This window comes from Salmo trutta, unplaced genomic scaffold (genome assembly GCF_901001165.1).
Source record: "Salmo trutta unplaced genomic scaffold, fSalTru1.1, whole genome shotgun sequence".
NCBI classification, from domain to species: Eukaryota; Metazoa; Chordata; class Actinopteri; order Salmoniformes; family Salmonidae; genus Salmo; species Salmo trutta.
In genome coordinates, this window is record NW_021822992.1 from 2,676,439 (window position 1) to 2,700,904 (window position 24,466).

The following is a 24,466-nucleotide window of genomic DNA, read 5'->3' on the forward strand; positions in this document are numbered from 1 at the left end:
AGGATTGACTATATATCTTTATAATACATGACAACGGGAACATGTAAAGAAGTCACATTTAAGGGGGGCTAAAATTGTAAAGCAGTCAGACTGTGGATTAGTTCACTACAGCTTTGAGCTCTAGTAAATACCAGTATGGATATACACACACACACACACACACACACACACACACACACACAATCTGGCTGTCCAGACTCTCCATCATCTTTCCCTCTTGTGTGGATGAAATGTCCTTTCTCTGCCACCTGATTCCCAGGGAGGGGAGTCATCAGTGTGTCTGGGCTGGGTCAGAGGGTAGCCCATCACAAGCTTCTCCTGTGGTTTGCTCTGTGGCTAGTTGAATCCTCCTGGAGCTAGTTCGCCAGGCTGGAGAGTCCATAGGAGTTGTCTCCTCATCTTAAGGCAGGTTGGGTGTTGCACGGCAGGGCAGGCTTAGAGCCAGGGAGTCTCCACCTCAGTAGGGTGGGGGCTTGGCCCAGTCTCCATTAGGGCTTATGGGGGTACTACCCCTGGAGGAGTGGATGGGGCTGCCCTGGCTCAGACCCTGCCTTTGGCCCTCCCAGAAGAGGGCGTCGCTGGGTTTGGGCGGGGAGGGGAAGGACCAGGAGGAGTCATCTAGAGAGGCCTGGTTGAGAGGAGGAGGAGGCAGGAGGACAGGGCTGGTACAGTCCAGATCCAAGGCTCCAGGGTAGTGGCTGGACCAGGGACCGTTTGGCCAGTAGTCCTCCCTGAGACCCTCCAGAGCCGGGGGTCCCACGGGGGGCAGGCAGGGCCGGCCAGAGCTGGAGGGGACAGGGGGGGCACGGGGAACGGACATGCGGACTGTTCGATGGTTCAGGTTCTTCTCCACATCGTCCAGGCACTGGACAGGGACAGTTGGTGCAGCTAGAGAGAAAGGCACAAACACTATTTATTTAACTTGACTGCTTCAAATCAGGTTGTCAGATAATTAGAATGTTTTACCTGGTTGTGTTCAGTAGACGTCAAACAGGAGGAAACATTTTGACACTGTTGTTTTGGTACTACCTGAACTGGTACAATGACACTAATTGTTGGTTTTCAGTTGCATTATGTTCTACTACGTTATGCCCTACTGAACAAGACCCAGTATTTAGCACCATCACCCTTGCCACCAACCCCAAAGCAGCACTCAAGAAAATAAATCCATTTCAACAAACCAAAATCAAACAAAGCAACTCATCACACCTGACTGTTCATGAAGACCAGGGAACATTCATTAGGATCATTTCAGTTAGCGTGACTGGCTCTAGTAATCATTACAGTTAGCGTGACTGGCTCTAGTAATCATTTCAGTTAGCGTGACTGGCTCTAGTAATCATTTCAGTTAGCGTGACTGGTTCTAGTAATCATTTCAGTTAGCGTGACTGGTTCTAGTAATCATTTCAGTTAGCGTGACTGGTTCTAGTAATCATTTCAGTTAGCGTGACTGGTTCTAGTAATCATTTCAGTTAGCGTGACTGGTTCTAGTAATCATTTCAGTTAGCGTGACTGGTTCTAGTAATCATTTCAGTTAGCGTGACTGGTTCTAGTAATCATTTCAGATAGCGTGACTGGTTCTAGTAATCATTTCAGTTAGCGTGACTGGTTCTAGTAATCATTTCAGTTAGCGTGACTGGTTCTAGTAATCATTTCAGTTAGCGTGACTGGTTCTAGTAATCATTTCAGTTAGCGTGACTGGTTGTAGTAATCATTTCAGTTAGCGTGACTGGTTGTAGTAATCATTTCAGTTAGCGTGACTGGTTCTAGTAATCATTTCAGTTAGCGTGACTGGTTCTAGTATCCATTTCAGTTAGCGTGACTGGTTCTAGTAATCATTTCAGTTAGCGTGACTGGTTCTAGTAATCATTTCAGTTAGCGTGACTGGTTCTAGTAATCATTTCAGTTAGCGTGACTGGTTCTAGTAATCATTTCAGTTAGCGTGACTGGTTCTAGTAATCATTTCAGATAGCGTGACTGGTTCTAGTAATCATTTCAGTTAGCGTGACTGGTTCTAGTAATCATTTCAGTTAGCGTGACTGGTTCTAGTAATCATTTCAGTTAGCGTGACTGGTTCTAGTAATCATTTCAGTTAGCGTGACTGGTTGTAGTAATCATTTCAGTTAGCGTGACTGGTTGTAGTAATCATTTCAGTTAGCGTGACTGGTTCTAGTAATCATTTCAGTTAGCGTGACTGGTTCTAGTATCCATTACAGTTAGCGTGACTGGTTCTAGTAATCATTTCAGTTAGCGTGACTGGTTCTAGTAATCATTTCAGTTAGCGTGACTGGTTCTAGTAATCATTTCAGTTAGCGTGACTGGTTCTAGTAATCATTTCAGTTAGCGTGACTGGTTCTAGTAATCATTACAGTTAGCGTGACTGGTTGTAGTAATCATTTCAGTTAGTGTGACTGGTTCTAGTAATCATTTCAGTTAGTGTGACTGGTTCTAGTAATCATTTCAGTTAGCATGACTGGTTCTAGTAATCATTTCAGTTAGCGTGACTGGTTCTAGTAATCATTTCAGTTAGTGTGACTGGCTCTAGTAATCATTACAGTTAGTGTGACTGGTTCTAGTAATCATTTCAGTTAGTGTGACTGGTTGTAGTAATCATTTGGGCTCAATAATAAACTGTAAATGCTGTTGATTGATATCTGTTATCCTCTAAGTTGGATGAGTACCAGGCTAATTAATGAAAGACTGTTTCTGTGTACCTTTAGGGATGTGTGGTTGGGTTGGGTGATGCTGAAAAGGAATTAGTAAACAGTGTGTGAATATAGTAGACAAAATATTTATTAAGAAATAATTTATCTTACATTCAGTCAGCATTTTAGTTTAGTTTTCTCCTCGAGAAATCAAAGTGACAGACAGACATGTAGACAGACAGGCAGACAGACATGTAGACAGGCAGACAGACATGTAGACAGACAGACAGGCAGGCGGACATAGTGACAGACAGACAGGCAGAGCGACAGACAGGCAGAGCGACAGACAGACAGGCAGAGCGACAGACAGACAGGCAGAGCGACAGACAGCCAGATGAACAGACCGACAGACAGAAGAACAGCCATGCAGACAGGCAGAGCGACAGACAGAAGAACAGCCATGCAGACAGGCAGAGGGACAGCCATGCAGACAGGCAGAGGGCCAGCCAGGCAGAGGGACAGCCAGGCAGAGGGACAGAACGACTGACAGACAAACAGCCATGCAGACAGGCAGAGCGACAGACAGATGAACAGACAGAACAGCCATGCAGACAGGCAGAGGGACAGACAGGCAGAGCGACAGACAGAAGAACAGCCATGCAGACAGGCAGAGGGACAGCCAGAAGAACAGCCATGCAGACAGGTAGAGGGACAGACAGGCAGAGCGACAGACAGATGAACAGACCGACAGACAGAGCAGCCATGCCGACAGGCAGAGCGACAGCCAGGCAGAACAACAGAACGACTGACAGACAAACAGCCATGCAGACAGGCAGAGCGACAGACAGGCAGAGCGACAGACAGAAGAACAGCCATGCAGACAGGCAGAGGGACAGCCATGCAGACAGGCAGAGCGACAGACAGGCAGAGCGACAGACAGAAGAACAGCCATGCAGACAGGCAGAGCGACAGACAGGCAGAGCGACAGACAGAAGAACAGCCATGCAGACAGGCAGAGGGACAGACAGGCAGAGCGACAGCCAGAAGAACAGCCATGCAGACAGGCAGAGCAACAGCCAGGCAGAGCGACAGCCAGCCAGACACTGTAGTTTCCAGAGGCTGTATAGCTAATTGGGCTGAGTAGTGTGAGGAGAGACGGAGTGAGAATCACACCTCTGACGTTCCCTTCAGAACTAGACAGGCTTCAGAAACACACACAGGCCTGATTACGGCTTTTACAGAGATGCATCCCTCAGAGATAACATGGCTTAGAACAAATATTTAAAGAGAATAGACATTTCTTTCTATGGTAAAGAGAGTCAGAGCAGTTCAGTCAAACAGCTTACACACACACACACACACACACACACACACACACACACACACACACACACACACACACACACACACACACACACACACACACACACACACACACACACAGCCTCTTTAATATGCAGCACAAACGCATGCAACATTAGACACACACATCATTGGTTTTCTATCCAATCATCATGTTGAGCGGATAATAATAAAGTTTAAATGAGAGTTCCTCTGTGTTTGATGGAAGAGCAGGAGGGAGAGAGAGAGAAACAGTCTCATGAGAGTTTCCATTTGAATAAAAGTGATTCCGTAGTAAGAACCTCCGACGAATACAGATGCTCAGTGTCTTTGAATAAATACATCTCTCCCTTTTTCTCTCTCATCTACAAAACAGGATTAGTCTGGGATATTCACTAGAATAAATATATTTGCTCTTTATATTTCATTCTAATTTACACCTCTTGTTTGGTCCTCTGTTCCACAAAGAGAATAGTAACCTACTAAACCTCTTGTTTGGTCCTCTGTTCCACAAAGAGAATAGTAACCTACTAAACCTCTTGTTTGGTCCTCTGTTCCTCAAAGAGAATAGTAACCTACTAAACCTCTTGTTTGGTCCTCTGTTCCTCAAAGAGAATAGCAACAAACTACATCTCTTCAGGGGTGAAAAACATCAGAACAGTGAAGAGAGATCGCTTTAATATCATCATATATCCTCTACCATTGTAGTGCTATGATAATAGCTGGGCTCTCGTTCTCCACCTAGCCTCCAGTAGTATCCCTCGTTCTCCACCTAGCCTCCAGTAGAATCCCTCTTTCTCCACCTAGCCTCCAGTAGTATCCCTCTTTCTCCACCTAGCCTCCAGTAGAATCCCTCTTTCTCCACCTAGCCTCCAGTAGAATCCCTCTTTCTCCACCTAGCCTCCAGTAGAATCCCTCTTTCTCTACCTAGCCTCCAGTAGAATCCCTCTTTCTCCACCTAGCCTCCAGTAGAATCCCTCTTTCTCCACCTAGCCTCCAGTAGAATCCCTCTTTCTCCACCTAGCCTCCAGTAGAATCCCTCTTTCTCCACCTAGCCTCCAGTAGAATCCCTCTTTCTCCACCTAGCCTCCAGTAGTATCCCTCTTTCTCCACCTAGCCTCCAGTAGAATCCCTCTTTCTCCACCTAGCCTCCAGTAGAATCCCTCTTTCTCCACCTAGCCTCCAGTAGAATCCCTCTTTCTCCACCTAGCCTCCAGTAGAATCCCTCTTTCTCCACCTAGCCTCCAGTAGAATCCCTCTTTCACCACCTAGCCTCCAGTAGACTCTCATCAACAACTTTTATTTTGAAAGATTCCTTGTTGATGGCATGTTGTTTTGCGATGTGTGAAAAGACAGGTTGGGTTTAGTTATCACTCAGAGAGAAGGGGGAACTCATGAGATGTTGACAAGGGAACTCGAAGAGAAAACATTCATTTCTCTACACTAAATAAGAAGTAGCAGTACGTCAGAAAATCTGCTCTTTAGTCCGAGGCCCTCTCCCTCATACACAGGGATTACGTTAATGAGGAGGGCACATTATCCTGGACTGTTCAGATAGAAATACATTACCTAGAAAATACACACATCTCTGCCATGTAGTATAAGGGATCAAGCCAGCTCAAGACATCTGTCTGCAACCTTCCAGAATGTCTGCTGAAAGAGCCTCAGCCAGGACTTACCTTGTCTGTGAGCTGCGGTTTGTAACTCACCTCGTCTGTTAGCTGTGGTTTATAACTCACCTCGTCTGTTAGCTGTTAGCTGTGGTTTATAACTCGCCTCGTCTGTTAGCTACTAGCTGTGGTTTATAACTCACCTCGTCTGTTAGCTGTGGTTTATAACTCGCCTCGTCTGTTAGCTACTAGCTGTGGTTTATAACTCACCTCGTCTGTTAGCTGCTAGCTGTGGTTTGTCTCCGAGCTTCTTCACCAGGTCAGACTGTTGTTTCAACACTGAGTGTAGAGAGGAGATCTCAGTGACCAGGGCCTCATAGGACTGTAGAACTGCCTTATCGCTGTAAAATAACAATACAATACTACAATGAGACAAGACTACAGGACAACACTCCTACATTCATCTACAGGACTATTTCCATTTGCACAATACATACTTAAATCAGGACAGGAATACACAGATGAGTTTTTCCTAGGGAGTTTTTCCTAGCCACCGTGCTTCTTTCACATGCATTGCTTGCTGTTTGGGGGTTTAGGCTGGGTTTCTGTACAGCACTTTGAGATTTCAGCTGATATACAAAGGGCTTTATGAATACATTTGATTTGATGATGACTATTTTTATATTTGTGAAAACAGTAATGCTGCCACTTTCCGCTGCTCCAAGCAATTCCAGAATATTAAAATAAATAAATACATTTATAATTGTTAATAGAAGAAAAATCTTTCAAAACATTATACATTAACGGAAAGACCTAAATGCATATTTTAGATTATAGAGTCAAGATGCACAAGACAAGATGTTTTGAACATGAAAAAGGGAGTTAGAGACGTGATGTTGGTGGCAGCACCTGTAAGACTGCCTTGTAGAGGAGCACAGATCTGATGAACACGGTGACTAAACCGGACTCAGCAGAGAGAGACAGACCACGGGATTAAAAAATAAACATCTACAGTGGTACTGATTTTCTACAGAATTATAATAGATTTATTTGCCAAGTGCTTTTCAAACGTTACACTTAAAAAAAAAAAAAAACTTGGGCTTAATTTTTATTTGTTATATTCACAGGATGGAGAAGGAATTGTTTCAGACAGGCACCTGTTCGGGGTGATAAAAGGCGATTACTTCGGTTCTCCATGAATGAAACGCTGGGTCTGTAGCGCCAACTAGTGGACATGATAATGTACTGGAGGTCTACTCCACGTTCGCAAATTAGATAAAATCCCTTTGTACTTGTCAAACGCTCCTGATACAACAGCTGTAGTGGACTTTACTGGGAAATACTTCTTCACCGGCCATTTCCCAAACATGCAGAGTTTAAGTATGAAACATTTGCTGAATAAAAAATGGAAATAGTAACACAATAAAATAACAATAACGAGACTATAAACAAGGAGTACAGAGTCACTGTGCAGGGGTACCAGGTAGTAATGAGACTATAAACAAGGAGTACCAGTACAGAGTCACTGTGCAGGGGTACCAGGTAGTAATGAGACTATATACAAGGAGTACAGAGTCACTGTGCAGGGGTACCAGGTAGTAATGAGACTATATACAAGGAGTACAGAGTCACTGTGCAGGGGTACCAGGTAGTAATGAGACTATAAACAAGGAGTACCAGTACAGAGTCACTGTGCAGGGGTACCAGGTAGTAATGAGACTATAAACAAGGAGTACCAGTACAGAGTCACTGTGCAGGGGTACCAGGTAGTAATGAGACTATAAACAAGGAGTACCAGAACAGAGTCACGGTGCAGGGGTACCAGGTAGTAATGAGACTATAAACAAGGAGTACAGAGTCACTGTGCAGGGGTACCAGGTAGTAATGAGACTATAAACAAGGAGTACAGAGTCACTGTGCAGGGGTACCAGGTAGTAATGAGACTATATACAAGGAGTACAGAGTCACTGTGCAGGGGTACCAGGTAGTAATGAGACTATATACAAGGAGTACAGAGTCACTGTGCAGGGGTACCAGGTAGTAATGAGACTATAAACAAGGAGTACCAGTACAGAGTCACGGTGCAGGGGTACCAGGTAGTAATGAGACTATAAACAAGGAGTACCAGTACAGAGTCACTGTGCAGGGGTACCAGGTAGTAATGAGACTATAAACAAGGAGTACAGAGTCACTGTGCAGGGGTACCAGGTAGTAATGAGACTATAAACAAGGAGTACCAGTACAGAGTCACTGTGCAGGGGTACCAGGTAGTAATGAGACTATAAACAAGGAGTACCAGTACAGAGTCACTGTGCAGGGGTACCAGGTAGTAATGAGACTATATACAAGGAGTACCAGTACAGAGTCACTGTGCAGGGGTACCAGGTAGTAATGAGACTATATACAAGGAGTACCAGTACAGAGTCACTGTGCAGGGGTACCAGGTAGTAATGAGACTATAAACAAGGAGTACAGAGTCACTGTGCAGGGGTACCAGGTAGTAATGAGACTATAAACAAGGAGTACCAGTACAGAGTCACTGTGCAGGGGTACCAGGTAGTAATGAGACTATAAACAAGGAGTACCAGAACAGAGTCACGGTGCAGGGGTACCAGGTAGTAATGAGACTATAAACAAGGAGTACAGAGTCACTGTGCAGGGGTACCAGGTAGTAATGAGACTATAAACAAGGAGTACCAGTACAGAGTCACTGTGCAGGGGTACCAGGTAGTAATGAGACTATAAACAAGGAGTACCAGTACAGAGTCACTGTGCAGGGGTACCAGGTAGTAATGAGACTATAAACAAGGAGTACCAGTACAGAGTCACTGTGCAGGGGTACCAGGTAGTAATGAGACTATAAACAAGGAGTACCAGTACAGAGTCACTGTGCAGGGGTACCAGGTAGTAATGAGACTATAAACAAGGAGTACCAGTACAGAGTCACTGTGCAGGGGTACCAGGTAGTAATGAGACTATAAACAAAGAGTACAGAGTCACTGTGCAGGGGTACCAGGTAGTAATGAGACTATAAACAAGGAGTACCAGTACAGAGTCACTGTGCAGGGGTACCAGGTAGTAATGAGACTATAAACAAGGAGTACCAGTACAGAGTCACTGTGCAGGGGTACCAGGTAGTAATGAGACTATATACAAGGAGTACCAGTACAGAGTCACTGTGCAGGGGTACCAGGTAGTAATGAGACTATATACAAGGAGTACCAGTACAGAGTCACTGTGCAGGGGTACCAGGTAGTAATGAGACTATAAACAAGGAGTACAGAGTCACTGTGCAGGGGTACCAGGTAGTAATGAGACTATAAACAAAGAGTACCAGTACAGAGTCACTGTGCAGGGGTACCAGGTAGTAATGAGACTATAAACAAGGAATACCAGTACAGAGTCACTGTGCAGGGGTACCAGGTAGTAATGAGACTATAAACAAGGAGTACCAGTACAGAGTCACTGTGCAGGGGTACCAGGTAGTAATGAGACTATAAACAAGGAGTACCAGAACAGAGTCACGGTGCAGGGGTACCAGGTAGTAATGAGACTATAAACAAGGAGTACCAGTACAGAGTCACTGTGCAGGGGTACCAGGTAGTAATGAGACTATAAACGAGGAGTACCAGTACAGAGTCACTGTGCAGGGGTACCAGGTAGTAATGAGACTATAAACGAGGAGTACCAGTACAGAGTCACTGTGCAGGGGTACCAGGTAGTAATGAGACTATAAACAAGGAGTACCAGTACAGAGTCACTGTGCAGGGGTACCAGGTAGTAATGAGACTATAAACAAGGTGTACCAGTACAGAGTCACTGTGCAGGGGTACCAGGTAGTAATGAGACTATAAACAAGGAGTACCAGTATAGAGTTACTGTGCAGGGGTACCAGGTAGTAATGAGACTATAAACAAGGAGTACCAGTACAGAGTCACTGTGCAGGGGTACCAGGTAGTAATGAGACTATATACAAGGAGTACCAGTACAGAGTCACTGTGCAGGGGTACCAGGTAGTAATGAGACTATAAACAAGGAGTACCAGTACAGAGTCACTGTGCAGGGGTACCAGGTAGTAATGAGACTATAAACAAGGAGTACCGGTACAGAGTCACTGTGCAGGGGTACCAGGTAGTAATGAGACTATAAACGAGGAGTACCAGTACAGAGTCACTGTGCAGGGGTACCAGGTAGTAATGAGACTATATACAAGGAGTACAGAGTCACTGTGCAGGGGTACCAGGTAGTAATGAGACTATAAACGAGGAGTACCAGTACAGAGTCACTGTGCAGGGGTACCAGGTAGTAATGAGACTATATACAAGGAGTACAGAGTCACTGTGCAGGGGTACCAGGTAGTAATGAGACTATAAACGAGGAGTACCAGTACAGAGTCACTGTGCAGGGGTACCAGGTAGTAATGAGACTATATACAAGGAGTACCAGTACAGAGTCACTGTGCAGGGGTACCAGGTAGTAATGAGACTATATACAAGGAGTACCAGTACAGAGTCACTGTGCAGGGGTACCAGGTAGTAATGAGACTATATACAAGGAGTACCAGTACAGAGTCACTGTGCAGGGGTACCAGGTAGTAATGAGACTATAAACAAGGAGTACCAGTACAGAGTCACTGTGCAGGGGTACCAGGTAGTAATGAGACTATAAACAAGGAGTACAGAGTCACTGTGCAGGGGTACCAGGTAGTAATGAGACTATAAACAAGGAGTACCAGTACAGAGTCACTGTGCAGGGGTACCAGGTAGTAATGAGACTATAAACAAGGAGTACCAGTACAGAGTCACTGTGCAGGGGTACCAGGTAGTAATGAGACTATAAACAAGGAGTACAGAGTCACTGTGCAGGGGTACCAGGTAGTAATGAGACTATAAACAAGGAGTACCAGTACAGAGTCACTGTGCAGGGGTACCAGGTAGTAATAAGACTATATACAAGGAGTACCAGTACAGAGTCACGGTGCAGGGGTACCAGGTAGTAATGAGACTATAAACAAGGAGTACCAGTACAGAGTCACTGTGCAGGGGTACCAGGTAGTAATGAGACTATAAACAAGGAGTACCAGAACAGAGTCACGGTGCAGGGGTACCAGGTAGTAATGAGACTATAAACAAGGAGTACAGAGTCACTGTGCAGGGGTACCAGGTAGTAATGAGACTATAAACAAGGAGTACCAGTACAGAGTCACTGTGCAGGGGTACCAGGTAGTAATGAGACTATAAACGAGGAGTACCAGTACAGAGTCACTGTGCAGAGGTACCAGGTAGTAATGAGACTATAAACAAGGAGTACCAGTACAGAGTCACTGTGCAGGGGTACCAGGTAGTAATGAGACTATAAACAAGGAGTACCAGTACAGAGTCACTGTGCAGGGGTACCAGGTAGTAATGAGACTATAAACAAGGAGTACCGGTACAGAGTCACTGTGCAGGGGTACCAGGTAGTAATGAGACTATATACAAGGAGTACCAGTACAGAGTCACTGTGCAGGGGTACCAGGTAGTAATGAGACTATATACAAGGAGTACCAGTACAGAGTCACTGTGCAGGGGTACCAGGTAGTAATGAGACTATATACAAGGAGTACCGGTACAGAGTCACTGTGCAGGGGTACCAGGTAGTAATGAGACTATAAACAAGGAGTACCAGTACAGAGTCACTGTGCAGGGGTACCAGGTAGTAATGAGACTATAAACAAGGAGTACAGAGTCACTGTGCAGGGGTACCAGGTAGTAATGAGACTATAAACAAGGAGTACCAGTACAGAGTCACTGTGCAGGGGTACCAGGTAGTAATGAGACTATAAACAAGGAGTACCAGTACAGAGTCACTGTGCAGGGGTACCAGGTAGTAATGAGACTATAAACAAGGAGTACAGAGTCACTGTGCAGGGGTACCAGGTAGTAATGAGACTATAAACAAGGAGTACCAGTACAGAGTCACTGTGCAGGGGTACCAGGTAGTAATGAGACTATAAACGAGGAGTACCAGTACAGAGTCACTGTGCAGAGGTACCAGGTAGTAATGAGACTATAAACAAGGAGTACCAGTACAGAGTCACTGTGCAGGGGTACCAGGTAGTAATGAGACTATAAACAAGGAGTACCAGTACAGAGTCACTGTGCAGGGGTACCAGGTAGTAATGAGACTATAAACAAGGAGTACCGGTACAGAGTCACTGTGCAGGGGTACCAGGTAGTAATGAGACTATATACAAGGAGTACCAGTACAGAGTCACTGTGCAGGGGTACCAGGTAGTAATGAGACTATATACAAGGAGTACCAGTACAGAGTCACTGTGCAGGGGTACCAGGTAGTAATGAGACTATATACAAGGAGTACCGGTACAGAGTCACTGTGCAGGGGTACCAGGTAGTAATGAGACTATAAACAAGGAGTACCAGTACAGAGTCACTGTGCAGGGGTACCAGGTAGTAATGAGACTATAAACAAGGAGTACCAGTACAGAGTCACTGTGCAGGGGTACCAGGTAGTAATGAGACTATAAACAAGGAGTACAGAGTCACTGTGCAGGGGTACCAGGTAGTAATGAGACTATAAACAAGGAGTACCAGTACAGAGTCACTGTGCAGGGGTACCAGGTAGTAATGAGACTATAAACGAGGAGTACCAGTACAGAGTCACTGTGCAGAGGTACCAGGTAGTAATGAGACTATAAACAAGGAGTACCAGTACAGAGTCACTGTGCAGGGGTACCAGGTAGTAATGAGACTATAAACAAGGAGTACCAGTACAGAGTCACTGTGCAGGGGTACCAGGTAGTAATGAGACTATAAACAAGGAGTACCGGTACAGAGTCACTGTGCAGGGGTACCAGGTAGTAATGAGACTATATACAAGGAGTACCAGTACAGAGTCACTGTGCAGGGGTACCAGGTAGTAATGAGACTATATACAAGGAGTACCAGTACAGAGTCACTGTGCAGGGGTACCAGGTAGTAATGAGACTATATACAAGGAGTACCGGTACAGAGTCACTGTGCAGGGGTACCAGGTAGTAATGAGACTATAAACAAGGAGTACCAGTACAGAGTCACTGTGCAGGGGTACCAGGTAGTAATGAGACTATAAACAAGGAGTACCAGTACAGAGTCACTGTGCAGGGGTACCAGGTAGTAATGAGACTATAAACAAGGAGTACAGAGTCACTGTGCAGGGGTACCAGGTAGTAATGAGACTATAAACAAGGAGTACCAGTACAGAGTCACTGTGCAGGGGTACCAGGTAGTAATGAGACTATAAACAAGGAGTACCAGTACAGAGTCACTGTGCAGGGGTACCAGGTAGTAATGAGACTATAAACAAGGAGTACAGAGTCACTGTGCAGGGGTACCAGGTAGTAATGAGACTATATACAAGGAGTACCAGTACAGAGTCACTGTGCAGGGGTACCAGGTAGTAATGAGACTATAAACAAGGAGTACAGAGTCACTGTGCAGGGGTACCAGGTAGTAATGAGACTATAAACAAGGAGTACCAGTACAGAGTCACTGTGCAGGGGTACCAGGTAGTAATGAGACTATAAACAAGGAGTATATGTACAGAGTCACTGTGCAGGGGTACCAGGTAGTAATGAGACTATAAACAAGGAGTATATGTACAGAGTCACTGTGCAGGGGTACCAGGTAGTAATGAGACTATAAACAAGGAGTACCAGTACAGAGTCACTGTGCAGGGGTACCAGGTAGTAATGAGACTATAAACAAGGAGTACAGAGTCACTGTGCAGGGGTACCAGGTAGTAATGAGACTATAAACAAGGAGTACCAGTACAGAGTCACTGTGCAGGGGTACCAGGTAGTAATGAGACTATAAACAAGGAGTACCAGTACAGAGTCACTGTGCAGGGGTACCAGGTAGTAATGAGACTATATACAAGGAGTACCAGTACAGAGTCACTGTGCAGGGGTACCAGGTAGTAATGAGACTATAAACAAGGAGTACCAGTACAGAGTCACTGTGCAGGGGTACCAGGTAGTAATGAGACTATAAACAAGGAGTACCAGTACAGAGTCACTGTGCAGGGGTACCAGGTAGTAATGAGACTATAAACAAGGAGTACAGAGTCACTGTGCAGGGGTACCAGGTAGTAATGAGACTATAAACAAGGAGTACAGAGTCACTGTGCAGGGGTACCAGGTAGTAATGAGACTATAAACAAGGAGTACCAGTACAGAGTCACTGTGCAGGGGTACCAGGTAGTAATGAGACTATATACAAGGAGTACCAGTACAGAGTCACTGTGCAGGGGTACCAGGTAGTTGAGGTAATATGTACATGTCGGTGGGGGTAAAAGTGTCTTGGCAATCGGGATAGATAATAAACAGAGTAGCCGCAACGTATGTGAAGAGTGTGAAAGAGTGAGTGTGTATAGAGCCAGTGAGTCCAGTGAGTGTATTTAGAGCCAGTGAGTGTGTGTATAGAACCAGTGAGTGTGTGTATAGAGCCAGTGAGTGTATATAGAGCCAGTGAGTGTATACAGAGCCAGTGAGTGTATATAGAGCCAGTAAGTCCAGTGAGTGTGTATAGAGCCAGTGAGTGTATATAGAGCCAGTGAGTCCAGTGAGTGTATTTAGAGCCAGTGAGTGTGTGTATAGAACCAGTGAGTGTGTGTATAGAGCCAGTGAGTGTATATAGAGCCAGTGAGTGTGTATAGAGCCAGTGAGTGTGTATAGAGCCAGTGAGTGTGTATAGAGCCAGTGAGTGTGTATAGAGCCAGTGAGTGTGTATAGAGCCAGTGAGTGTGTACAGAGCCAGTGAGTGTATACAGAGCCAGTGAGTGTATATAGAGCCAGTGAGTGTGTATAGAGCCAGTGAGTGTGTATAGAGCCAGTGAGTGTATATAGAGCCAGTGAGTGTATATAGAGCCAGTGAGTGTGTACAGAGCCAGTGAGTGTATATAGAGCCAGTGAGTGTGTATAGAGCCAGTAAGTCCAGTGAGTGTATATAGAGCCAATGAGTGTGTATAGAGCCAGTGAGTGTATATAGAGCCAGTGAGTGTGTATAGAGCCAGTGAGTGTGTATAGAGCCAGTGAGTGTGTATAGAGCCAGTAAGTCCAGTGAGTGTATATATAGCCAATGAGTGTATATAGAGCCAGTGAGTGTATATAGAGCCAGTGAGTGTATATAGAGCCAGTGAGTGTGTATAGAGCCAGTGAGTGTGTATAGAGCCAGTGAGTGTATATAGAGCCAGTAAGTCCAGTGAGTGTATATAGAGCCAGTGAGTGTATATAGAGCCAGTAAGTCCAGTGAGTGTGTATAGAGCCAGTGAGTGTATATAGAGCCAGTGAGTGTATATAGAGCCAGTGAGTGTATATAGAGCCAGTGAGTGTATATAGAGCCAGTGAGTCCAGTGAGTGTATATAGAGCCAGTGAGTGTATATAGAGCCAGTGAGTGTGTATAGAGCCAGTAAGTCCAGTGAGTGTGTATAGAGCCAGTGAGTGTATATAGAACCAGTGAGTGTGTATAGAGCCAGTGAGTGTATATAGAGCCAGTGAGTCCAGTGAGTGTGTATAGAGCCAGTGAGTGTATATAGAGCCAGTGAGTCCAGTGAGTGTGTATAGAGCCAGTGAGTGTATATAGAGCCAGTGAGTGTATATAGAGCCAGTGAGTGTGTATAGAGCCAGTGAGTCCAGTGAGTGTGTATAGAGCCAGTGAGTGTATATAGAGCCAGTGAGTGTATATAGCCAGTGAGTGTAGAGCCAGTGAGTGTGTACAGAGCCAGTGAGTGTGTACATAGCCAGTGAGTGTGTACAGAGCCAGTGAGTGTATATAGAGCCAGTGAGTGTATATAGAGCCAGTGAGTCTGTATAGAGCCAGTGAGTCTGTATAGAGCCAGTGAGTGTATGTATAGAGCCAGTGAGTGTATGTAGAGCCAGTGAGTGTATGTAGAGCCAGTGAGTGTATATAGAGCCAGTGAGTGTATATAGAGCCAGTGAGTGTATATAGAGCCAGTGAGTGTATATAGAGCCAGTGAGTGTGTATAGAGCCAGTGAGTGTGTATAGAGCCAGTGAAAGAGAGATAAGATATTAGTGTTTATCAGCATGGGGACAACTGGCAGAGTTTGTTGTTTTGCAACAACTGATGCCTTGAATTTCTGTGGCATGTATCCTAGTCTATTCTAGTACGATCCGTCTATCTGAGTGGCATGTATCTTAGTAAGATCTGTCTATCTGAGTGGCATGTATCCTAGTCTATTCTAGTAAGATCCGTCTATCTGAGTGGCATGTCCCAGTACTCAGACGAGTTTCTCATTGAAAGTGAAACCCTGTTGCTAGGTAAACTACAGACATCGATCTCCCTGGCTCTGAGGTAAACAAAGCTTTGTCTCCATCTGGTGGCTGGTGTATGGCATCTACACTATGACAGGTGTTTCAAAATGGGGCTAAATTCTGCTTCAATTTATTTAGTGAGATCTTTCCCTGGCGTCAAACCCGAAGAAGTATTCTGAGGAGATGAAGGACATACCTGGGGTTAGACTCCACGTGATTCTGGTCACAGTTCGTTCCAGAAGAATCCTAGGACGAGGAGAACATCAAAAGGGTTAGAAATTAAACCCTAGAAAAAGAGAGTCGGTTCACAGACCATGTCTGGAAACGAAAGCCCAGCAAACTACACTGGCATTCTGGTTGCTCCACGATGTGTCTTCATGGACCTCAAAACAAAGGTTTTTGAGTCAACAGACCAGGTTTTTGAGTCAACAGACCTTCACCGGGGTTTTTGAGTCAACAGACCTTCACCGGGGTTTTTGGGTCAACAGACCTTCATCAGGACTTTTGTGAATGAAACACACTTGCAGTTATATATCCCCATAGTCTTACCTCACAGTGTTCCTGCAGTCGGTTCTTCTCCAGAGTCATCCTCTCCAACTCCTCCTGCAGAGTATGGATCTTCAGTTCACTGTTGATCCTGTCCACCTGCCAGTAGTCCTGAGTACTGGTTAGAGACTTCATCACTACGGAGGGAGAGAACACACACACACACACACACACGGTTAGAATACACTCTGTCACTTCTGGGTCATGTGACATCATTCCCCATCAGTACTTCTTTAACTCCAGCTTGTCTGGGAGAAACATTGAACATCAGGGTAGAGAGGGGTGAACAGTGAAACTCCAGCTTGTCTGTGAGAAACATTGAAAATCAGGGTAGAGAGAGTTGAACCATGAACACTCTAGCTTGTCTGTGGGATAGTGGGCACATTGGGAGTTGAGCTTCTAGACTCAGTGTAAAGTCATAGGCATTAACTGTCCCTTAGCTGGACATTAGGGACAATCCTGGTCATTACACCTTGGCTGAGCGTAAAGGAAAGTCCCTGCCTGGTCATGATGACTCTGCCTGTCAGTCTGTTGGTGAGACTAAGGGGAAAACCTGGTAATGATACTGTCCCTTGGCTGAGGTTCAGTCCCTGGTCATTAAAGTCCCTTGGCTGAGGTTCAGTCCCTGGTGATTAATGTCCCTTGGCTGAGGTTCAGTCCCTGGTGATTAATGTCCCTTGGCTGAGGTTCAGTCCCTGGTCGTTAAAGTACCTTGGCTGAGGTTCAGTCCCTGGTGATTAATGTCCCTTGGCTGAGGTTAAGTCCCTGGTGATTAAAATACCTTGGCTGAGGTTCAGTCCCTGGTCGTTAAAGTACCTTGGCTGAGGTTAAGTCCCTGGTCATTAATGTCCCTTGGCTGAGGTTCAGTCCCTGGTGATTAATGTCCCTTGGCTGAGGTTAAGTCCCTGGTGATTAAAATACCTTGGCTGAGGTTCAGTCCCTGGTCGTTAAAGTACCTTGGCTGAGGTTAAGTCCCTGGTCATTAATGTCCCTTGGCTGAGGTTCAGTCCCTGGTGATTAATGACCCTTGGCTGAGGTTCAGTCCCTGGTGATTAATGTCCCTTGGCTGAGGTTCAGTCCCTGGTCATTAAAGTACCTTGGCTGAGGTTCAGTCCCTGGTCGTTAAAGTACCTTGGCTGAGGTTAAGTCCCTGGTCGTTAAAGTACCTTGGCTGAGGTTAAGTCCCTGGTCATTAAAGTACCTTGGCTGAGGTTAAGTCCCTGGTCATTAAAGTACCTTGGCTGAGGTTCAGTCCCTGGTCGTTAAAGTACCTTGGCTGAGGTTAAGTCCCTGGTCATTAAAGTACCTTGGCTGAGGTTCAGTCCCTGGTGATTAAAGTACCTTGGCTGAGGTTCAGTCCCTGGTGATTAATGTCCCTTGGCTGAGGTTAAGTCCCTGGTCATTAAAGTACCTTGGCTGAGGTTCAGTCCCTGGTGATTAAAGTACCTTGGCTGAGGTTCAGTCCCTGGTCATTAAAGTACCTTGGCTGAGGTTAAGTCCCTGGTCATTAAAGTACCTTGGCTGAGGTTCAGTCCCTGGTGATTAAAGTACCTTGGCTGAGGTTCAGTCCCTGGTGATTAAAGTACCTTGGCTGAGGTTCAGTCCCTGGTGATTAAAGTACCTTGGCTGAGGTTAAGTCCCTGGTCATTAAAGTACCTTGGCTGAGGTTAAGTCCCTGGTCATTAAAGTCCCTTGGCTGAGGTTAAGTCCCTGGTCATTAAAGTACCCTGGCTGAGGTTAAGTCCCTGGTCATTAAAGTACCTTGGCTGAGGTTAAGTCCCTGGTCGTTAAAAAGTACCTTGGCTGAGGTTCAGTCCCTGGTCATTAAAGTATCTTGGCTGAGGTTCAGTCCCTGGTCATTAAAGTACCTTGGCTGAGGTTCAGTCCTTGGTCATTAAAGTCCCTTGGCTGAGGTTCAGTCCCTGGTCATTAAATTACCTTGGCTGAGGTTCAGTCCCTGGTCATTAAAGTACCTTGGCTGAGGTTAAGTCCCTGGTCGTTAAAGTACCTTGGCTGAGGTTAAGTCCCTGGTCGTTAAAGTACCTTGGCTGAGGTTAAGTCCCTGGTCGTTAAAGTACCTTGGCTGAGGTTCAGTCCCTGGTCATTAAAGTACCTTGGCTGAGGTTCAGTCCCTGGTCATTAAAGTACCTTGGCTGAGGTTAAGTCCCTGGTCATTAAAGTACCTTGGCTGAGGTTAAGTCCCTGGTCATTACAGTACCTTGGCTGAGGTTCAGTCCCTGGTCGTTAAAGTACCTTGGCTGAGGTTAAGTCCCTGGTCATTAATGTGCCTTGGCTGAGGTTAAGTCCCTGGTCATTAAAGTACCTTGGCTGAGGTTAAGTCCCTGGTCATTAAAGTACCTTGGCTGAGGTTCAGTCCCTGGTCGTTAAAGTACCTTGGCTGAGGTTAAGTCCCTGGTCGTTAAAGTACCTTGGCTGAGGTTAAGTCCCTGGTGATTAAAGTACCTTGGCTGAGGTTCAGTCCCTGGTCATTAAAGTACCTTGGCTGAGGTTAAGTCCCTGGTCGTTAAAGTACCTTGGCTGAGGTTCAGTCCCTGGTCGTTAAAGTACCTTGGCTGAGGTTCAGTCCCTGGTCATTAAAGTACCTTGGCTGAGGTTCAGTCCCTGGTCATTAAAGTACCTTGGCTGAGGTTCAGTCCCTGGTCATTAAAGCACCTTGGCTGAGGTTCAGTCCCTGGTCATTAAAGTACCTTGGCTGAGGTTCAGTCCCTGGTCATTAAAGTACCTTGGCTGAGGTTCAGTCCCTGGTCGTTAAAGTACCTTGGCTGAGGTTAAGTCCCTGGTGATTAAAGTACCTTGGCTGAGGTTAAGTCCCTGGTCGTTAAAGTCCCTTGGCTGAGGTTCAGTCCCTGGTCGTTAAAGTACCTTGGCCATTAAAGTACCTTGGCTGAGGTTCAGTCCCCGGTCGTTAAAGTACCTTGGCTGAGGTTCAGTCCCTGGTCGTTAAAGTACCTTGGCTGGTCTCCATCTCCGTCTTTAACTGCAGCAGCTCCATCTCTTTGGCCTGCAGCTGCTCATTCAGGAGCCTCTCTGACTCACTCTTCTCCCTCTTCTAGAGAAACACAGTTAAAGACAGAGAGACATGAGAAAGAGTAAAAGAGGAAGAGAATGAAGCAGGAGGAGATACTGCTTCTGACCAGCTGGACCTAGCGGGCTGTCCACGCCAGCTGGACCTAGCGGGCTGTCCACGCCAGCTGGACCTAGCGGGCTGTCCACGCCAGCTGGACCTAGCGGGCTGTCCACGCCAGCTGGACCTAGCGGGCTGTCCACGCCAGCTGGACCTAGCGGACTGTCCACGCCAGCTGGACCTAGCGGGCTGTCCACGCCAGCTGGACCTAGCGGGCTGTCCACGCCAGCTGGACCTAGCGGGCTGTCCACGCCAGCTGGACCTAGCGGACTGTCCACGCCAGCTGGACCTAGCGGACTGTCCACGCCAGCTGGACCTAGCGGACTGTCCACGCCAGCTGGACCTAGTGGACTGTCCACGCCAGCTGGACCTAGTGGACTGTCTACACCAGCTGGACCTAGGGAACTGTCCACACCAGCTGGACCTAGTGGACTGTCCACCAGCTGGACCTAGTGGACTGTCCACCAGCTGGACCTAGTGGATTATACATACCAGCTGGACCTAGTGGACTGTACATACCAGTTTATTAAGCTCCAGTTGCAGGTCCTCCTTCTCCATGTAGATGCCACGGTAGGCACTGAAGGCCTTGTTGACGTACTGGGGTCCTTCAGGGGAAGGAGCTTCAGGTCTGAACAGCTACAGGTTACAACACACATCATCAGTTACAACACAGCTACAGGTTACAACACAGCTACAGGTTACAACCACACGCCATCAGTTACAACACAGCTACAGGTTACAACACAGCTACAGGTTACAACACAGCTACAGGTTACAATCACACTTCATCAGTTACAACACAGCTACAGGTTACAACACAGCTACTAGTTACAACACAGCTACAGGTTACAACCACACGCCATCAGTTACAACACAGCTACAGGTTACAACACAGCTACAGGTTACAACACAGCTACAGGTTACAATCACACTTCATCAGTTACAACACAGCTACAGGTTACAACACAGCTACAGGTTACAACCACACATCAGTTACAACACAGCTACAGGTTACAACACATCATCAGTTACAACACAGCTACAGGTTACAACACAGCTACAGATTACAACCACACATCATCAGTTACAACTCAGCTACAGGTTACAACACAGCTACAGGTTACAACACAGCTACAGGTTACAACACAGCTACAGGTTACAACACAGCTACAGGTTACAACCACACATCATCAGTTACAACACAGCTACAGGTTACAACACAGCTACAGGTTACAACACAGCTACAGGTTACAACACAGCTACAGGTTACAACACACAGCTGTTGAATGATGCAAGCCTCTCCAAGAACAGGATGACCTCAACACATTGATAAGTGACAATGTTTTACTGTGAGAACAGCCCCAGATAATAGAGCTAGATGTACTTTGACCATCTGAGGTTTTATCTGTCCCCCCCCTAGATGTACTTTGACCATCTGAGGTTTTATCTGTCCCCCCCTAGATGTACTTTGACCATCTGAGGTTTTATCTGTCCCCCCCTAGACCTACTTTGACCATCTGATGACCCTATCGGGATAATAAAGTTGTATTTTACTGCTACTGCTGAGAACTTACTTGCTGTATCAAGGTGTGCATGTATGAAGTAAGAACAGAGTAGGTTTATTACCAACATATTTTGGGTGCTGAGTCAGCTGACTGTTGTGTCTTAATGAAGCCCCTCCCCCATCCCGTACCTTATCTTCCAGTTGTTTAACTCTCTTCCTCAGCAGTGTGTTCTCTCTCTCCGTGTCTCTCAGCCTCTTCTTGATGTCCTCGTATGCTGTGACCAAGGCAAAGTGGGAGGCTACGGACTCATCTCCGGCACACACGGACACGGGGCTCTCCCCTGCTCCACCGTACGCCGTCTCATGCTTCAGAATGCAGATATCATCCTCCACTGCCTCCATGCCAAGCTCCATGCCAGGCCTAGCTAGTAGAGAGCAGAGGTAGACCTGAGGAGTCAGTTATACACAACTAAGACAATACAATAATGCCAAGCTCCATGCCAGGCCTAGCTAGTAGAGAGCAGAGGTAGACCTGAGGAGTCAGTTATACACAACTAAGACAATACAATAATGTCAAGCTCCATGCCAGGCCTAGCTAGTAGAGAGCAGAGGTAGACCTGAGGAGTCAGTTATACATAACTAAGACAATACAATAATGCCAAGCTCCATGCCAGGCCTAGCTAGTAGAGAGCAGAGGTAGACCTGAGGAGTCAGTTATACATAACTAAGACAATCTCATGAGTTTGACATAGAGTTGCATATATTTGGGAACAAATGTATTTATTTCCAGCATACTTTAGAATGACAATCGTTGTGTTGTGCCAGTTGTGCTACAAGTCCAGGATTGAGATTCTAGAGATGAGTTGACCTCACTCTTTGAAACTGCAGAGAAAAGGTCAAAAATAAATAGGAGGGGCGGGTCGAACTCCGTCAATAGGAGGAGCGGGTCGAACTCCGTCAATAGGAGGGGCGGGTGGAACTCCGTCAATAGGAGGGGCGGGTGGAACTCCGTCAATAGGAGGGGCGGGTGGAACTCCGTCAATAGGAGGGGCGGGTGGAACTCCGTCAATAGGAGGGGCGGGTGGAACTCCGTCAATAGGAGGGGCGGGTCGAACTCCGTCAATAGGAGGGGCGGGTCGAACTCCGTCAATAGGAGGGGCGGGTCGAACTCCGTCAATAGGAGGGGCGGGTCGAACTCCGTCAATAGGAGGGGCGGGTGGAACTCCGTCAATAGGAGGGGCGGGTCGAACTCCGTCAATAGGAGGGGCGGGTCGAACTCCGTCAATAGGAGGGGCGGGTCGAACTCCGTCAATAGGAGGGGCGGGTGGAACTCCGTCAATAGGAGGGGCGGGTGGAACTCCGTCAATAGGAGGAGCGGGTGGAACTCCGTCAATAGGAGGAGCGGGTGGAACTCCGTCAATAGGAGGAGCGGGTGGAACTCCGTCAATAGGAGGAGCGGGTGGAACTCCGTCAATAGGAGGAGCGGGTGGAACTCCGTCAATAGGAGGAGCGGGTGGAACTCCGTCAATAGGAGGAGCGGGTGGAACTCCGTCAATAGGAGGAGCGGGTCGAACTCCGTCAATAGGAGGAGCGGGTCGAACTCCGTCAATAGGAGGAGCGGGTCGAACTCCGTCAATAGGAGGAGCGGGTCGAACTCCGTCAATAGTCGAACTCCGTCAATAGGAGGAGCGGGTCGAACTCCGTCAATAGGAGGAGCGGGTCGAACTCCGTCAATAGGAGGGGCGGGTCGAACTCCGTCAATAGGAGGGGCGGGTCGAACTCCGTCAATAGGAGGAGCGGGTCGAACTCCGTCAATAGGAGGAGCGGGTCGAACTCCGTCAATAGGAGGAGCGGGTCGAACTCCGTCAATAGGAGGAGCGGGTCGAACTCCGTCAATAGGAGGAGCGGGTCGAACTCCGTCAATAGGAGGAGCGGGTCGAACTCCGTCAATAGGAGGAGCGGGTCGAACTCCGTCAATAGGAGGAGCGGGTCGAACTCCGTCAATAGTCGAACTCCGTCAATAGGAGGAGCGGGTCGAACTCCGTCAATAGGAGGAGCAGGTTGAACTCCGTCAATAGGAGGGGCGGGTCGAACTCCGTCAATAGGAGGAGCGGGTCGAACTCCGTCAATAGGAGGAGCGGGTCGAACTCCGTCAATAGGAGGAGCGGGTTGAACTCCGTCAATAGGAGGAGCGGGTCGAACTCCGTCAATAGGAGGGGCGGGTCGAACTCCGTCAATAGGAGGGGCGGGTGGAACTCCGTCAATAGGAGGGGCGGGTGGAACTCCGTCAATAGGAGGGGCGGGTGGAACTCCGTCAATAGGAGGAGCAGGTCGAACTCCGTCAATAGGAGGAGCGGGTTGAACTCCGTCAATAGGAGGAGCGGGTTGAACTCCGTCAATAGGAGGAGCGGGTTGAACTCCGTCAATAGGAGGAGCGGGTTGAACTCCGTCAATAGGAGGAGCAGGTTGAACTCCGTCAATAGGAGGGGCGGGTGGAACTCCGTCAATAGGAGGAGCAGGTTGAACTCCTATCTCTTTCTTATCTTAGCCATAACAAGCTGCGGTGGGCTTGGCTGCTTGTGCAAGACACCACGATAACCAGCTCTGGGACACAACATCGGGAGTCTGTGTGTTGGTTGGATTCCCAACATACAGACTCCTGACGGCGTGTCTCAATGTTACACGATAACGGAAGTGAGAGCTCAGGAACTGTTGCGTCAAAGAGAAACCAAAACCAATGTTGTATGTCATGATACTTGTTGAAATCAATCTGTTATTGAAACGATTAGTTAAAACCAGAATCAATTATTATCTGTTAAAACAATTATTAGTAAATATATCAGGTTGTCATAAAATAAACACGTCCCTTTCCACCACACCAGGAAAAAATCTAAACATCAGCATTTCGAAGGACGTTAGCATAGCTAGCTAGCAACTCGGGACAGGCCATTATTCAATATGGATCAACCCTAACTAAAGACTGATGTGTTATCTAGCGTCGCTAAATTGGTCATCTAGACCTTATAACTGTGAGCCAGTTTGCGATGACAGTCTTATAGCTGTTAGCTGGCCGCTAAACGATACAAGAATACGCAACCAGCTGATGATCAATTGATACTAGCTAGCCGCGTTAGCTTATTTTACCTGGTTGATGTTGTTTTCGACGATATCACGTTGTGTATCTATCGAGCATGGTTTGGTACCAATTTACAGGACGACTGTGATGCCAAAATATAGCTCTGTTGTAAATCGTTATTTTATATGTTTTCGATATAAAATACATTTGTGGTTAAACATGAACCAGGAAACATCCACCGTCTTGTGAAATGTCACTTTCAAAACTTCCGGGGTGATGTGATTTTCA

General features: G+C 46.7%; 1 protein-coding gene across 2 annotated transcripts; it reads right to left on the bottom strand.

Moving 5' to 3' along the window:
- Positions 1-24,466, bottom strand: LOC115187936 (5-azacytidine-induced protein 2-like). Of its 2 annotated transcripts, none has more exons than XM_029747017.1 (8): positions 24,247-24,466; positions 21,292-21,523; positions 20,118-20,234; positions 19,424-19,523; positions 16,457-16,590; positions 16,104-16,153; positions 5,867-5,997; positions 1-888 (listed from the first exon to the last, which is right to left on the bottom strand). In XM_029747017.1, the coding sequence occupies exons 2-8, from the start codon at positions 21,514-21,516 to the stop codon at positions 458-460; spliced, it is 1,188 nt and encodes a 395-aa protein (XP_029602877.1). In that variant the 5' UTR covers positions 21,517-21,523; positions 24,247-24,466; the 3' UTR covers positions 1-457. The 2 variants fall into 2 exon arrangements, with proteins under 2 accessions (XP_029602877.1, XP_029602875.1); XM_029747015.1 differs by having other exon boundaries at positions 21,292-21,527.

Excerpts from the sequence above, each read along its gene's own strand:
- LOC115187936 (XM_029747017.1), bottom strand. The coding sequence starts at position 21,516 with ATGGAGCTTGGCATGGAGGCAGTGGAGGATGATATCTGCATTCTGAAG. Across the intron at positions 16,591-19,423 it reads GGAGATGGAGACCAGCCAAG|TGATGAAGTCTCTAACCAGT; the intron begins GTACTTTAACGA and ends CTCCCTCCGTAG. Across the intron at positions 16,154-16,456 it reads GACTGCAGGAACACTGTGAG|GATTCTTCTGGAACGAACTG; the intron begins GTAAGACTATGG and ends TCCTCGTCCTAG.